The sequence below is a fragment of the Chelon labrosus genome (assembly GCF_963514085.1).
Source record: "Chelon labrosus genome assembly, chromosome: 18".
NCBI classification, from domain to species: Eukaryota; Metazoa; Chordata; class Actinopteri; order Mugiliformes; family Mugilidae; genus Chelon; species Chelon labrosus.
The window spans coordinates 17,813,827-17,829,826 of NC_140351.1; the positions used below are offsets into that span (position 1 = coordinate 17,813,827).

The following is a 16,000-nucleotide window of genomic DNA, read 5'->3' on the forward strand; positions in this document are numbered from 1 at the left end:
GTAGTTAACATTCACAGTGGAGCTTGTAAATTTGAAGATCATCGTTCCCATCCACTCTTCATCTAAAAAAATTCTACTTGCTCAAGTTCATGGAAAGACAGAAATAAATGTGTCCTGTAAATGTAACCTGTAATGTATTCTTAGCCTAAAGGAAAGCCAACTACAGAGCTTTCTAATTTGTATTTTCTATAAAAGCATAATTTTAGATGATTTCCCACTTCTAACCGAACATTCAGACCTAAATGTTAACAAATCCTTGAAAATAACCAAGTTACAAATACTCCATATATAAAAGCCATGGTACTGTTAATAAAAAATAAATAAAAAATAAAAAAAAATAAAAAAATAATGTTCTGGGACTCATTTTGAGGAGTGGGCACCCTAAGTTTCCAGCAGGGGGCAGTCTGCACAAAGCTTTTTTGTTGTAAACATCCGCATTGGATGGAGTACTACAAAAAGAGCATTTATGGGATAGAATGGCTAGCAGGCACACATACTTTACACACTACTGCACTACTACTATCAACAAATAGCCCAATGATCCAACATATATAATATATAGACTGATATAGATACAAATAGGTATCGCTTTACCTTGGCATAAATGTCAAAACAACTCAACTTTACAGGAACAATAACAGTTGTTGCTAATATAGGATGCCTAAAAATAAAACACAATGATGTCCGGATAAAATCACTTAAAGATAACCATACGATCACTGAATCCCAGTAGGGATATCGCAGACTGAGATCTCTCTGTGTGGGGTCAAAGGGCCAAACCCCTTTCACACCAAGGCCAAAATCCCAAACAGACAAGCCTCTCAGTGAAGATGATTTTCAATCCTCAGAGCGTGCGGTTTCCTCTGTTCAAACACGTACGGCCTTCCGGCTTCCAAGGCCTTGCCAGCATCCAAGAGGGAACAGCTGTCAAACGTCACATTTCAGCTGATTCCACTCGAAAGGGGAGTGTTTGTCACTGGTGCTGACTGTTTCCAATACAGCCGTTAAAAAACAAATAAATCACTGCTGTGCACCAGAGTTCTACTTAATTATGAATCAGTCTTTCTTTTTTTTTTTTTTATTGCATGAGATAATCATTCCCAAGAAAGCCTAATGTCCTCTGCTGTGTGTGCATGGTCCTTCTAATTAATAAAATGACTGTTGCTCTACGGTGGTATGGAGCTGTTTGTCTTATAGATCAGGGCTACCCTCTGGAGGCTGTAGTAGAGAAAACAAATACGTTTAATTTGAAATATTGATTCTTCTCTGCAGCCGTGCACTGTGGAAAGAACATACACAACAGGAAAGAAATGCTATATATACATATATAAAAAACATTTTTTTTTTACTTAACAGATGGGTTTAAACAGGAAGCGAGGGTGGATGATTTTGTGCCTTTCAAAAAGAACCACATCCTGCAGAGAGCTCTGTCACTCGGTCTGTGCCATGAAAGGAGAACGGCCACAATGATGCATACTGTGAGGCGCATGTCTCAGAAACATAACAACAGCATCATTCTCCACAGTCTACCATTGCTGAGATGTGTGGGAGCCTCTATTGAGGATTCTGAACAGACTGGCTGCGGGTCCAATGACGCGGCTCGCTGACGCGCGACGCCACAAGGAGCGCCAATGCCTCCCCTCGGAAGGCGGGTCTTTGCGCTTGCTTTCTGATTGAATCGGTCCAGTTTGTATTAGTTGGACGAGCGGAGGAGCGAAACACGGGGGGTGAAATGCGTTGACGCCGAATCTGCGACTGCACGGTCGATCTGAAGCTCCGTCGTGGCGGCGCGCTCGGGATGATTGGACGTCCGGCCCCGCCGCGCAAGAATCGTGACCGCTTTGTTCGTCTGTCTGATTTCTTAGCAGGCTGCGCTCGCAAGGATGCCTCAGATGATAACTGCGCAGGGATGCCTCCGCTGAACATGGACAAACAGGGCGTCTGTTACAATGAAGCCTGCTTCTTTTCTGTTTCGAACAAGGGCCACCCACTGAATCACTGCAACGCTCGCTATGGACAACTTTAACGTTCCCCTCGCCCACCGATCCCATGAAGAACATTGCGCAGTGCAGTGAAAAGGATATATCGTGTTGTGGCTTTCGAACTGGTGGTGAATATATTACCTAATCATCTGCTATTCAACTGGGTATAAATTCCCAGTGCAGCCCGAGACACTACAGAGCGCGTTGGTGCATTGTCAATGTGAGGAGCTTTGTCCAGTGGTGACAGCCACTCTCCGAGGGTACAGATGAGAGGCAAACAATACCATCAACCACTGAAGTTGACAGCGCCTTGGGAGAAGGATGCTGGCTTTGGGAGGAAGCTTAAAACCTACAGGAATCATACCAAGATAATAGCACAGCCTGGGATCGTGATGAAAGTACTCCGCAGGAAGAAGATTGTGTTATTTATGGCCTATTTCTTACTGCTGGTTCTCACTATGCTTAATTTGGCTAATTATAAATGGACTAAAGAGCCACAGCAGTGCAATCACCAGATGAGGAGCACCACTTATCAGAGCAGATCTGACATTCGCTTCCTGTACAGGCCCTCGCTGGCTAAAAAGAGACAGCTCATCTATGTTCTGACCACCTGGAGGTCGGGCTCTTCCTTTTTTGGGGAGCTTTTTAACCAAAATCCTGAAGTGTTCTTCTTGTATGAGCCCATGTGGCACATCTGGCAGAAACTGTACCCCGGCGATGCGGTGTCTTTACAAGGGGCAGCCAGGGACATGCTCAGCTCCTTGTACCGCTGCGATCTGTCTGTTTTCCAACTTTACAACAGCCCCGGGGGCAAGAATTTTACCTCCCTTGGACTATTCGGGGCCACCCTCAATAAAGTGGTGTGCTCCTATCCTCTGTGCTCAGCCTACAGGAAAGAAGTGGTGGGGATGGTGGATGATAAGGTGTGTAAAAAGTGCCCCCCTCAGAGCCTTAGACTGTTGGAGGAGGAGTGCCTCAAATATAACACTATAGTCATTAAAGGGGTGCGCATTTTGGACGTGAACGTGTTGGCCCCTCTCATGGAAGACCCATCCTTGGATTTGAAGGTGATACACTTGGTTAGAGACCCACGTGCAGTAGCCAACTCCAGGATCAAATCTAGACACGGCCTGATAAGGGAGAATTTACAGGTGGTCCGAAGCAGGGACCCTAAACTTCGCAGGATACCTTTCGTGGATCCCGGCCACAAGGCCAACAAGAAGGATGGCTCAGACTACCACTCCATCGGGGCCATGGAGGTGATCTGCGATCGCACCTCCAAGACTTTGAGGACTGCCTTAAACCCACCCAGCTGGCTGAAGGGGAAGTACATGGCCGTACGGTACGAGGACCTGGTCGAGAACCCAGTCAAGACCCTGAGGAACATCTACCGCTTCACCAACCTCACCACCAACCACGACATTGAGTCGTTTGCGTTGAACATGACCAGCGGCTCCAGTTCCTCCTCTAAGCCATTCATAGTCTCCTCCAGGAATGCAACACAAGCCGCTAGTGCATGGAGAACAGTGCTCAGCATTCAACAGATCAAACAAGTGGAAGACTACTGCCACCACGCCATGTCTGTTCTAGGGTACGAAAGAGTGAGAACAGCCGTGGAGGCCAAGGACTTGAGCAAATCACTACTGACACACTCCAAACTGTGAAAACATCCTCACCACCAAAGACTTTTTAATTTAATGTCCATTCTGCATCGAGTGCCGTTTCCTCTTTATCGTGGAATTAAAGCTTTACTTTCACTCAGTGTTCAAGGAGCTCCGCTGGCCACATTTGGAATGTATCATGTTTCCCTCAGTTGAGCTGCAGCTGTATGTCAAGGGACCACATATTTTATACTGGAACACTGGATGTGATTGACAATGTAAGGCCTACGAACAATGACTTGAATAATGAAGCTGCAAAGACGAAAAAAAAGCAACCGTATCATTTATGTATCTTGCTATGATGACACTTCAAAGTGGATGTTTTGAGATTATTTTTGAATGTTCAAAATTTAAAAAATAATGTGTTTTTTTTCAGTCTCCATACTGTCTGTAAAAGTGAAAATAGTAAATGAAAGGAAACAAAAGAACAACTGGTAAAAAAAAAAAAAAAAAAAGAAGCTTGTCACTAATGTTTATTTGTAAGATACGGTCAGAGACAATCAGTAAATTGGTTTGTTGATGTGCCATAGCTAGAGGTGTCATCAGAGCAGCAGTAGTGCTATTTCTAGATTTAAAAAGAAAAAAAAAAAGGGGGGGTTTGGGTTGGGGATTTTTGTCCTGGTAGGATGATATCATGCGCTGTGGACGTTACCATAACTCCGGCTGCAGCTAGAGAGTCTCTCAGCGTCAGTGTGAGCAGTCTGTTCTACCATTTCAAATGTTTACAATTGCTTGCTCTTATAAAAACACCTGATCTGGGAATATTGCATTGAGTAAAGGTCAAAGTTAACGAGACAGTTCATGCATCTGTGTTGAACAATGCGCACTACATTTTTAAAATCCCGATTAAAAACTAGAGCAGTGGTTCTCAAAGTGTGGTGCACGAGGCGAAATTCACCTGAAAATTCAAATGATCGATAAAAATTATTACAATGCCATCCTACGCTATTTATTTTATTGATGCCCAGGTTTGGTAACTTGGTTCTTCTTTGGATCTATGAGCAGTTTCACAGCTTAGTTTGGTGCACATGCACCACTGTGCCTTCCTTCACCATTTGAGAACCATTGTGCTGGAATCCATTTGATGCTAAGTAACTTCAAGGTGCCCTGTGGAGTTTCTGTTTACGTGCAGCGTTACTCACCAGAATGCAGTGATGTCAGATAAGTGTAACAAGTTTGAACCCTGTCTTGTTTACGTTTTCTCCGTCTGTACTGGCTCGATGGCGTAACCTGTAGATCAGGGAAAACACTTGGCAGAAATGCTAACATCTGCATGCACATGCATGTCTGTACAAATAATAATAATAAAAAAAAAAACCCACAGTGGAGATGCGTACTTAAAAACATAGCCCCAGGAGCATTACAAGTGTGAAAAAACTCTGCAGGGCACCTTTAAGAACACGTCTTAAAATGTTACTTGTAATAGTTGGAGATGCTTTAATAAGTAGTTGGCATAAATATTAATTATAATCACCTTTACCTTCAATTTAGTGCCAGTACAACTTTAAAGAAAGTCGTAGATAAATGGCCTAAAACAGGAAATACACAAATACTAAATGAGATATTTAGACACTATGTTTATTTTACTCTCCAATAAATATCTAAATAGTTTGGTGCAATTTGCTAAGACTTGCAGATTTTGTGACGCTGTGGTGACCATAATTTGGCTTGATGCTCAAAATACAACAAAAACTACACTTTTAACACAGAGAAGTTGTAAAACCTTGTTGTGACTCCTGTGGAGTTGCTGGGCACGTTTCAGTGAGTAACGCACAAAGAAAACATTAAAAATCCGTTTCGTGGTTTATTTAAAGTGGTCTATATGATATTATGTTGAGGCTGTAAAATATGGATGTTTGATTTATTGAGCATCACAGACAAATTCATCGTGTCCAGATTATTAATTGCACGAGGAACAGCTCTAAATTAGAAACGAGCAAAACTGCACAATCCAAAATATACGTGAAATATTTTTTTTCTGTTTAGAAGAACTGTCCCTTTGAGGATAGGACTAAAGGTTGATCAGGGCGATCTGAGGATTCCTGGTGAAAGCCTGTTGCTGTCTTTCAGAACAAAACTGCATTGAAATGTTAGTGGTCCAAACAAAGGAGAATGAACAGAGGAGCATTCCATAAATGCACCCATGCATTCACAACACAAAATAGAAAGCCTGCACTTCAAGGACAATGGCTTTATTAATATTAGACAAATTCTAACCTTTGCAGAGTGTGGCTGTGCGGTAAACAACACCCTTGCCTCTCTCAAGGGAAACGGGGCCCTGAGATTTACTGAGATGACGCACTCAAAAGCTGCAACGTGCAATCTATAATTAAAGAAGTCGGAGGAAACCTCGCCATGTTAATAGTCTCTTTTCCAAATGCTGTTAATGTACTTAAGCATTCTGAAAAATTCAAGCGTGGCACAGAATGATAAGCAGGGGAGATGAGGGGCTAATCAATTCAGCGGAATACATTTGAATCAGTTAAAAGGCCTGTAGCAGAAAACAGTGCAATAAAAGAGTTTAATATGAGGTTGGGGGAGAGTGGAGCAAAAGTTGGAACAAAAATAACCTTTTCAGCTGATTATGAGAAATGCTGTAGCACTCAATCACAGTATTTGTTGATGTGTCCATAAAGCTTAAAAGCAAGGCGTTACGTAACCAAGCAGCAGGAAGCTGCTCTGCTCTTAATTAATGTGTGACTTAACATGTTGCATTTTTACCAGCCCTGCTGAATTCCCTGAATTCTTAGATTTAAAGAACTGTGCTCACAAAGGTCACGTTCGATGTTTTGATGTGAGCTGCTGAAACGGGAGTAAATTGAGGAAAAAAAAAAAAAAAAAGCACCAGGAAGAGCTGTGGCCTTTGGAATAGTTCCTCTTCCCTGCTCTAATTTGTTTTTGCATGCATGCCAGGACATGGGGGGGGGGGGGGGGGCACTCGACTGTTCTCGGACATCCTGACCCGGTGACCCCATCCACCATGGGGGGCAGGGGCTTCGCATCAGGGCAGCGGGGACTGATAACACGAGGTTATAGTTGACTCTCCCTCCACGATGGGAGCCGGAGCACTGCCGAGGCCCAGGTCTCCCTCCAGCAGGTCCTCCTGGTGATCAGATCTGGAGTCACCTCCCGTGGACGGAAGCTGGTCGTCTGCTTTCTCCAAATCGAATTTGGAATCATCTGGTTCGGTCTCACACAACTGCATTTCATGCTGAATGAGGAAGCAAACTGATAAGTTTCCTTCTATTCTCTGAAGGTTTATGTATTCAGACAAGGAAGGGCTTACCTCCTGCGCTTGGGAGCAACTGAAGACTCTGGCAAATGCACTGCAGCACTGTGGCAGCGAGTTGGTTAGTGGGGGGCCATAGCGTGTCAGCAATGGCTTTAGATATCTGTGATCTTATTAAGGAATGACGGTAAAGGTGTGTGTAATGGCAGTACGCTGACCTAAATCTGGTTTTAGTCAGAATACTTTCAGTTTTGTAGGTTAATAAGGCACTAAAATAAGAAGCAGTAGTGCTTTACTGTTATATTTTAAGAGAGAGTTTTAACATCCTTTTTTTTTTAAATTTCCTCTGTAAAGTTTGTTTATTATGGGTGGAGTGTGTTTTCTGTTTAGCAAGAAGCAGATAAAGTGACTCACTTCACTGAGTTAGCTATGAAACGTGTGACTGCACGCTGGTTTTTATTTCAGTAAAAGAAAGGAATGGGAGCTATATGTTGGGTATTTTGGTATTATTAGATCCCAGTCATTGTTATATTGCATATGCTAATAGATGACATAATACATAACAGATAACATCTCACTGAAGGACTGTTTCAACCAGATTTACATGAAGTTTTACTATGGAAAGAAAACATGAAATATAATATAATAATACATGCATGCAGCTATATTAAGCGTTCTTATGAGGTCACTCATTTTAAGAACCAAAGCCATTTCGAAAGTTGGATGTTACTCATTCATTTTACTCATTCATTTCAGGACGTGTGCTATTTTTGTTCCTAAGCTGTTAGCATATTTAATATACATGCGCTGGCTCTGGTCTGCCGAGTAGTTGTTTTAAGTAATAACAGCTCCCACGCTACAAAGGCAAACTTTCCAGGAGGGACTGCTTCACAAGAGCCGCCTGGCGCAGGGTTAGATGGAGATAAAAATAATTTACTTGGAAGGGAAAAAAAAAAATACATCAAATGGGTCGCTATCTTGTTTCAGGCAATTGGGTCAGTCCAGGACTTGATTGAAACCAGAGGCAAGGTCAGAGATGGTTTATAAATGTGTGGATGTAAAGTAGCACAGGGAGGCGTGTGTCTAATCAGGGTTTAGAGACGGAGCAGGAAGGGCTGTTTTCAGATGCCACGTGTTACCGTTACAGATATTGTGAGGCTCTAAACCCTCTGCAAACAGTTGGGATGGTGCTAGATGATAAGAATGACACCCCTACAGTAGGTTGGTAACATCTTATATCACTCTTCACTCTGTTTCTTTTCTACTACCAAGTCAACATGACTGCGCACTCAGTCGCTCTTATCTTCCAAAATAGTTTTTAAAAATTTATAACAGCCTTGCTGTAAGTAACTTCATGTTTTACTTATGTGTTGGAAACACAATTAACCCATGACAAAAGCAACCTTTGTACCTCAGAGTCTATAATGCATAATATTGGATTTAAAAGTGGCACACGCAATCCTCTGGCATAAGCCCAAAAAAATTAGGATAAGAAGGAAATTATCTAATATGTAATTTGGCACCAGCTCTTGCGTTGCTGTTAACGCGCACAAGGTTGAAACTTTGGGCACCCTTCTGCCAGGTAACAAGATTTATTTATAAAAGTCTCAAATGAAGAAGAGGTAGAGAAAAGAGGGCGGGGGAGGCGGAGGTAGCAAAGAGGAGAATAATGACTTTCTTGGGACGTGCGGGAGTGAGTTGTCTTCTTCTTGGCACGGCGTCCCCCCGTTTCACGCTGGCATAATGCTAGACAGTGATGGTAATTGGAACTGTTTAGAGCCGCTCTCTGCACCACAGTGGCGTCAGGTTATGTGTGTTTCTGTGTGCGTGTGTGCGTGTGTGTGTCTGTGTGCGTGGGAAAATGTGCTGAGTAGCCGTGAGGGGGTAGAAGCCCAACTGCTGCTTCAGCCATCATCATCCCTTCCTACACATCACACCCTTCACCGTCTCCGGAGCTTTCATTAGAGGAGGAGTGCAGTTCTGACAGATTTGGACTCTACGTGAACACTTCCATTTTATGCTATATACACAGTATATAGGACGAAGAAAGATGTAATAACTAAAATAACAAAAAAATGAACTGAATGGAAGAAAGATTGATCTTGGTGTCCATGCTTAAGAGATCATACATATGCCTTTCTAGTAGAGAGTGGTAACATCATGCTACAACCAGTAAACCCAAAGTAAAGACAACCTACAGTAAAGGCTGTGAATAGGGAAGTCGGTGGTGCGGCTCACAAGGCTTTCTATTTCTTCAGTGGCTTCCTGCTTTGTAATCCCACCCTGAAAAAAAAAACAAACAGTAAATATGAAACTGCTGATGGTAGTTTCATATTTGGTATTCTGGTTAAAACCAGACTGGCTTATACTCTTTTTCCAAACTATTGTGAGCTGTTTGTTTGCAGCAACCTTCAAATTCTCATTTAAACCTTTTGTTAAAAAGCCGCTACACATTTACCACATCATATGAATACTGCTGGCTGTACAAAAAAAGGTGTCGTGGTTGACAGTTGTGGTTACTAGTTATTTTGCATATTTGACAAGCAAACCGTTTGAAACTCTTTCACCAGTGCATGAGGAAATTAAATTAGAGCTAATTAATAGTTAATTAACTGTTGCTGCTTCACTCTGTAATGTTGCCAGACACCACAGGACACCCTCAGAAGGCCCATGTCCATTCTCTGATGAGTCACAACTGTTTTGGAGGCACAAGGGAGACCTACACAATATTAGGAAGGTGGTCATAATGTTATGCCTGACTGGTGTATAGTTAAAGCTTTGCTATTGTGGACTGTTGTATAAAACTATACACTTAGTTCTCACCCTGATACTTAACTCCCGAGTCACGCCACATCCGATCTCTGAGACACTGCACCTTAGGGTTGCCAGATTCTAAACATAAACATGGCCTACCAGCCCGAACACCAAGCCACTCCAGCGGGAAAGATCAAACCAGGCTTTGATGTCTGTCAAAATGAGAGCTTACGAGTAAAACGTTTGTCCTAATGAGCCCTAAAGTCGGGCTGACAGGAAAACGGTTAAGGAAACAGCGGTGTGCCTTTAGGACGAGACACCAAGTTGAAGCTCAATTACCTGGCGGCAGGCTCAGACTGAAGCTCCTCTCACCTGGTCCACTTCAAAGCACCTTCATAATAAGTTGTTGTTTTTTTTCTTCCCCTCCTGTCAATAGGACCGAGCCTTTCATCCTGTTCACGGCTTCTCCCAGCCCTGCTCTCTCGCTCTGTTTCACTTTTACAGGCAGATTAAAAAATAAATAAACACGCATGTTCTGTAAGCTGTGCAAATGAACCCACTATGTTGGTTTTTGACTGTAGCCACACGATACGGGTTCAGGCCATGTAGTTACTATGGTTACACGGATTTCAATGTAGCGTTGCGAGCGATGATGAATGAAAGAACGTTTCACAAGTTGAGCAGAGTACATGTCTAAACTCCATGGCTACCGACAGGAAGTGTGCCTCTGACACCATACAGGATGAAATGGTTTCACTGAGGACTGGAAGATTTCTGCAAAGAACGTTTCTATCCACTTTAGCAGTAATTGTCTGAACATGCAGCTAGCTCCTGGGAAAGTAACGCCTGAATCAATTTTCTCAAAAGCTGTCAGACTAATAACAAACCGTGTCATGTAAAATAAAAGCACTGGGAAAGCACATAATCTGTTCAGTCATTTCTCAAAGTATTCAGTCACATTCACCTTTTCTACATGTCAGAAACTCTATCACTAATCCTTACATAACGTAAACCACAACTCAGTTCACAAAAAAAAAAGAAAAGACAAGCGGTCAATAATTATTAAGCCCTTTGCAATGATTTTCCAAGATGAGCTTAAATGTGTTCAGTTGTAATGTGCAGCCCAATGTCTGTGGGAAACTTGGCAAGGTTTTTCTCCCTAACACCATTCTGTGAAAAATGGTAGTGGCAGCGAAGTCATGTTGTGTGGAGGCTCGTCAACAGCAGGGACTTGGAAACGTGTGAGGACACAAAGGAACAACGAAGAGGCCCTTTACTGAGGAATGTTTGTTTCACATTGCTAGTGAGTAGTGCGAATGAACATAGTGGCTATATTCTATTGAATCACATTGTGCGTAGCTTGTACAAGGTTCATCAGATCACACATATCACCTTGCCAGGCTTCAAGTTATGCACTAGTGGCTGATCCACAGAGGTGCGGACCAATTACCATGCAGTGAGAAACTGCTGTCAGCTATGGGTGTGCTGGGTGATGCAGTGAAATGTCAACTCATCATGCCTGTCAGTATCACCAGTTCCTTATTTTAAACATGCGACGACATCCAATTGCATCTTGAGAACTTGAGCCAAGGCGACAAGAGAGCTGACCGTTTGGCTGCTTTGTAACTTTTGTTGCCAGAAAACAGAGCTAAAAACAACTGGCTACCAGGGCTTGAACGCCTTCAGTTTTTTTTTTTTAAAGCCGACTAATACGTGGAGAAAGTCGAGTCGACGTCGACTAGCCGATGACGTCACACGTACAAACACAGTAGAAAGCAAAGCTTTGCAACAATGAAATCTATATTCTTGACCTGAATACACATTGTAGCGTCTCACACAAAGGAAGCTACGGAGGCTTTTCTGCAAGTTTATTGAAGCTTGAACACAAATCACTGTCGCCTTGACCATGCCAACACCGTAAACACCGTCATTCTGACACTTGTAATATGCGACTCCCGCACTGAAGCTATGTATTGATTAATCTGTACCGTCAATAGCATTTACTAGTACTTCACAGCGTGTTGTAAGAAAAAAACTGCAGTATATCTCCGAAGCCTTTTCCGTGTATAGCAGCTAAAGGTCTAATAACTTTAGACAATAGTTTGCTGCAGCGACCCACTGTGTTCCTCACCTGTCCCCTAGGAGGCGTCTGTGTTGTTATTGTCACATGATCAGCAACTAGTTGACTTCCTGCTTAAAGCGTCATGGCCCAGCAGTAAAGTCGACTTTTCAATACAACCCCTACTGGCAGCAAGTAATTTACAATGGAAGACTGTAATATAAAGCTGCAAAAATCAACCTGACGGGCCAAAAAGGCACAGCGCTGACTAACATTTGGGTGGCGTTGTTACAGAGTGAGGTTGAGTGACTGACAATCGCGTAGGTTGCAGCTTCTAGGTCCCACAGAGGCAAAAACGCTTGACACATTTGTGGCTACAATAGATGACGACACCAAGACGTCAACAAGGGCTCGAGCAACAGGAAAGCCACGCTTGGCTGTGTCGTGACCAATGTGACGAACTTTCCTTTAGTCGTTGGCAAGACTTGTTTTTGCAAAATACAGTGCATAGCTAGCTACACTGACTGTGGCTTGCGCTTTGATGTTCTCCAATTACGTCGTATGGAAAGTGGTTGGAGTTAGCCTGCAACACGCGGTTCTTCCAGTCACATGCCAGAGTGCCTGCCGGTTTCAGACAATTACAGATGCACAATTACAGACTTAAGCACATGAGACTATTCTATTTTGTGATTTTCCAAGACTACTGAATGAAGAAACAGGTCGGCTGGTCAGTTCCAGAGATCTCTAAGGCTTCATTTGTGATGATTTAAACTCTCCATGTTTAATTTATTGGTATTTCCTGTTGCATTTTGTAATTTTCATCTTTCTGTTAGTTATTGCCTTTGTGTTTTTTGTGTCTTATTACTTCCACCTGTGCCTTCTTTCCCATTTAGTTCTTTGTGTACATATAGTATAGTCCTGCCTCCCTTTTTGTCAGTTACTCATAAATCATCCTTGTATTTACCAAGCAATCTTGTCATCATAAGCTTTCTTCTGTCTCTCGTGTAGGTTTTCCCTGGATGTCTTTACTTGAACTCCTTGCTGTTATCTCTGCGTGGTTCACTCCTTGATGGATTATGTTTTGCTTGACTTTGTTTGGACTATCCCACCTCAGCTCTGCAGCACCTTTTGTTCTCAGTGTAGATTTGTTTTCCTTTGAAAATTTCCTTTATTTCATCTTGCCTGGCTACTCGCTTGTGTTTGGGACCTGCACTCTCAGATCTTTTCCCAAACTGCAGTACGGGTTTCCCAACACTGACCAGTTTTTCTCCTAATTCTTGTTCACTTTAAGAAAAACTGAAATGAACACACTGATGCGTTACATGAATACCCCAAATGAATGTTGGCCATCATTGTTTTGCAAAAGAGAGAGCACCAATAAAATAAAATGATGTGCTCCTTACCAAGCACCAGGCCAAGTCATGAGGCCATTAAGTGGTACAATTAGATCAGCTTAAAGTTAATGCAGCCCTCGTGAAATTCTGCTACAGAGGACGCAACTGTTTTCTTCCTGCCAACTGATTTAACTACGAGCTCTCCTTACAGGAAACCCCGTAGTTAACAGCAACAGGGGCTGTTATCATTTGGGGAGACACTCAGTGGTAGTCGCCATCTTGCCTCGCAGGTAGGAGGAAAAGGTCGATACTACTGTTTCATTCAGTAAGACTGCAGGTTTATGCTAAGCCACTTAGTGTTGCTTTGCATAAAGACTGGAAAAGGAGGTAACTGTTAACCTGGATCTTCTGTCCACAAACACGGCTGTAGTTTGTACACCCTGGTTTTTATACGGGCAAAACCAGATAGAGCTGGATCTTGGAATGCTTGTAGGCACATTCCGTTACCCTCCAACGTCATGCTAAGACAAGCTTAAAAAAGATAACACAGTGGAACTTATCTCAGCTTTCAGGTAATGCAGCTGAGGCAACAACCAATTGGAGAGACTGATAAAGGCGACTGACACATGATGCAAACACAGATTTGTCCTGAATGCGTAAAGCAAGGAGACACCGTCCATAACTTTGGTTCTGATTACTACAAGCCTAAGAAATGAATAAAATCTAACTAAAGTCTAACTTACCAGACCTGTGTAGTCCACTCCTCAAATATGCTTGATTAGCTGCTACATCCCATTGGAATCTCAAAATTGTAGCTGACATCATAACTTGCCGCTGCATAACTTTTGGATTTTGATTTTTAATTGTCCGACAATTACATGAGTGCACCGCTTAATCGGTGGAGTGTAGCGTGTTCTTTTAATCAGCATGCATGCACAACCAAACTGAAAAACAGATGAGAACGTGTGTGTGCGCATGTTGTTCTCTCACAACTGCGTAAACTGTGACCACGTAGAGGTGTATGGTGTTCGCATGTTAGCAGACCACCCACATACAGAATAGTGGTTTATGAGCTTCCTGTTTGTTCAACCATCCTGGTACACATAGGCCTTTCTTTATAGTCCCTGAAGTAAATCACAGTTTTCTCTTGTACTCACCGTATAATACTACTCCACAGCCAGTGCATTAACTATTGTGAGTGCAAGCAGATGTGAATCCTTCAGAGAAGAAAGCAGTGAAAGGATACTTGTAGTCCAGACAGTGCCACAGGCCCTGTGTTGTGTCTGCTGCAACCTGCAGACCATGAGAAAACCAATGTTAATCAGTGACACACAAAAACCCCTCTGAGTATACACTGCCTGATGGAAATGCTGAAAACCTGCACCTCTCAATGGTCAGCGGGGCCATATCCAGTGACCTAAGCTTGTGCAACTGGGACCTCAGGCCTTGTGCCCTTATAGAAAAATCCTGTTCTCAAAAACCACAGAATCTCTAGAGACCCCTTTGCACTACATTATGAATACGCCCCCAGCTGTCCCTTTGAGGACTCACACTCTGGGCAAAATTACATTTATTCATTTCCATAAGAAAGAACCCTGGATCTCGGCCTCATTCCTCCACCAGGATCCTCCTCCTGCCTTACCGGCGGCGCTGTCTATTGGGCCCAGACCTTGTTTCATAGATAAGAGTCAGGTCAAAAAGCAAGATGAAAGAGAGCGGATGGAGAGCTGCTGGGAAGAAGTGATGACAGGGTGGGAGGTGTGTGTGTGTGTGTGTGGACGTGCCCGCACGACAAAAAGGTACACACACCTGTGGGTCTCTGGGCTGGCAAGGATATGGCATAGACCGTCAATTAGCAGGAAGAAAAAGTGTGTTTCCTCTTCTGGAACTCTTTGATGATATGTGGTGTTAAAATACACAACGGAGACTAGATTATGTGTCAGTGGGAGAGGATGTCAGGATGTAATGTGAAATTAATACATATGAACTGTACTGTAAAAAAAGCATTATGCAGCACCAAGCAGAATGTAAATCCTTTGTGATAATAAAATCAGCTCTTAACCAAATTAAGTTCCACTGTCTTTGCATGCGGTTGCTGCTCCCTTTCATTTGTTTAGAGTTCATAGCACATAGGAGCACACCGTCTACATATGAAGAATTAGTAATGCTCTGTTTATACTCCCACAGTAAATCCTGCAGCAGACACCTGTCCTAGTGGCCTGAGTATTTACATGTTCTGTAATTACTCAACTTAAATGCTAGTCAGTGGCTAGTTAGCTGTGTTGAGGGTTTCAGTTTACTTCTAACAGCGGTGTTAGGAACTGTGCTGTTCATTGTGGAGTTGCCAAGAAATGTAAAACAGATACTTTTTCCGAAATCACTGCAACGTAGAAAAGAAAAGAGAAAAGACGACGGAGTAGATGGTGTTGTAGGAAGAAGGAAAGGGGGGACATGCACGAGGAAATGCATTTGGGATCAAACGCCGCAACGTGTAGTTACATTTCTGGGGGTCAGGGGGTTGCATGTCAAGCTGGGGCGTTGAAGCGCTACAGGAGCTTGAATCGAGTTTAACCGTGCAACATAGCTTAGGCTTTGTGACTGAAGTGAATAACAAAAGGTACTGGGCCACTATAAAGTAAAGTTTTGTTCATTTTAAGCCTCTTTGAGCCGTTTTCTGTGGCATCTCTCATTTTCCATTCCTTATTTTTTAAAGATTAATGTTCATATACCCACAAAATTGATAGCACCCAAACCAAATCAGATAAAAGTAGATCATTAGGACTACAGATGGTAATGTTGTTAAAGCCTTTAAGTGCACATTAAACAGCTTCTGGCTATCTGTAATACATCAACATACCGCAGACCCAGGAAGAAGTGAAACAGGTTGATGCTTAGCTGCCTGGCATATACGGAAATGATTTCAATCCACTTATGCACACTTGTAGTTTCACAGAGATTGGATATCATGTTTTAAATGCATT

The 16,000-nt window shown here is 42.7% G+C and overlaps 2 protein-coding genes across 2 annotated transcripts in view; one reads left to right on the plus strand and one right to left on the minus strand.

Moving 5' to 3' along the window:
* The first annotated feature begins 1,489 nt into the window (after positions 1-1,489).
* Positions 1,490-5,631, plus strand: chst2b (carbohydrate (N-acetylglucosamine-6-O) sulfotransferase 2b). The gene has a single exon (XM_084566140.1). The coding sequence runs from the start codon at positions 2,249-2,251 to the stop codon at positions 3,644-3,646; it is 1,398 nt and encodes a 465-aa protein (XP_084422266.1). The 5' UTR covers positions 1,490-2,248; the 3' UTR covers positions 3,647-5,631.
* A 126-nt stretch (positions 5,632-5,757) lies between these two features.
* Positions 5,758-16,000, minus strand: part of LOC311503186 (sodium/hydrogen exchanger 9-like) — a 61,791-nt gene continuing 51,548 nt past the window's right edge. The window contains exons 14-16 of the mRNA XM_084565757.1: positions 14,266-14,312; positions 6,930-7,035; positions 5,758-6,854 (exon numbers count right to left, since the gene is read on the minus strand). Coding sequence (XP_084421883.1) covers positions 6,645-6,854; positions 6,930-7,035; positions 14,266-14,312 — 363 coding nt within the window. The 3' untranslated portion in view covers positions 5,758-6,644. The remainder of the gene's footprint in view (positions 6,855-6,929; positions 7,036-14,265; positions 14,313-16,000) is intronic.

Coding starts and splice junctions, on each gene's coding strand:
- chst2b (XM_084566140.1), top strand. CDS start 2,249: ATGAGAGGCAAACAATACCATCAACCACTGAAGTTGACAGCGCCTTGG.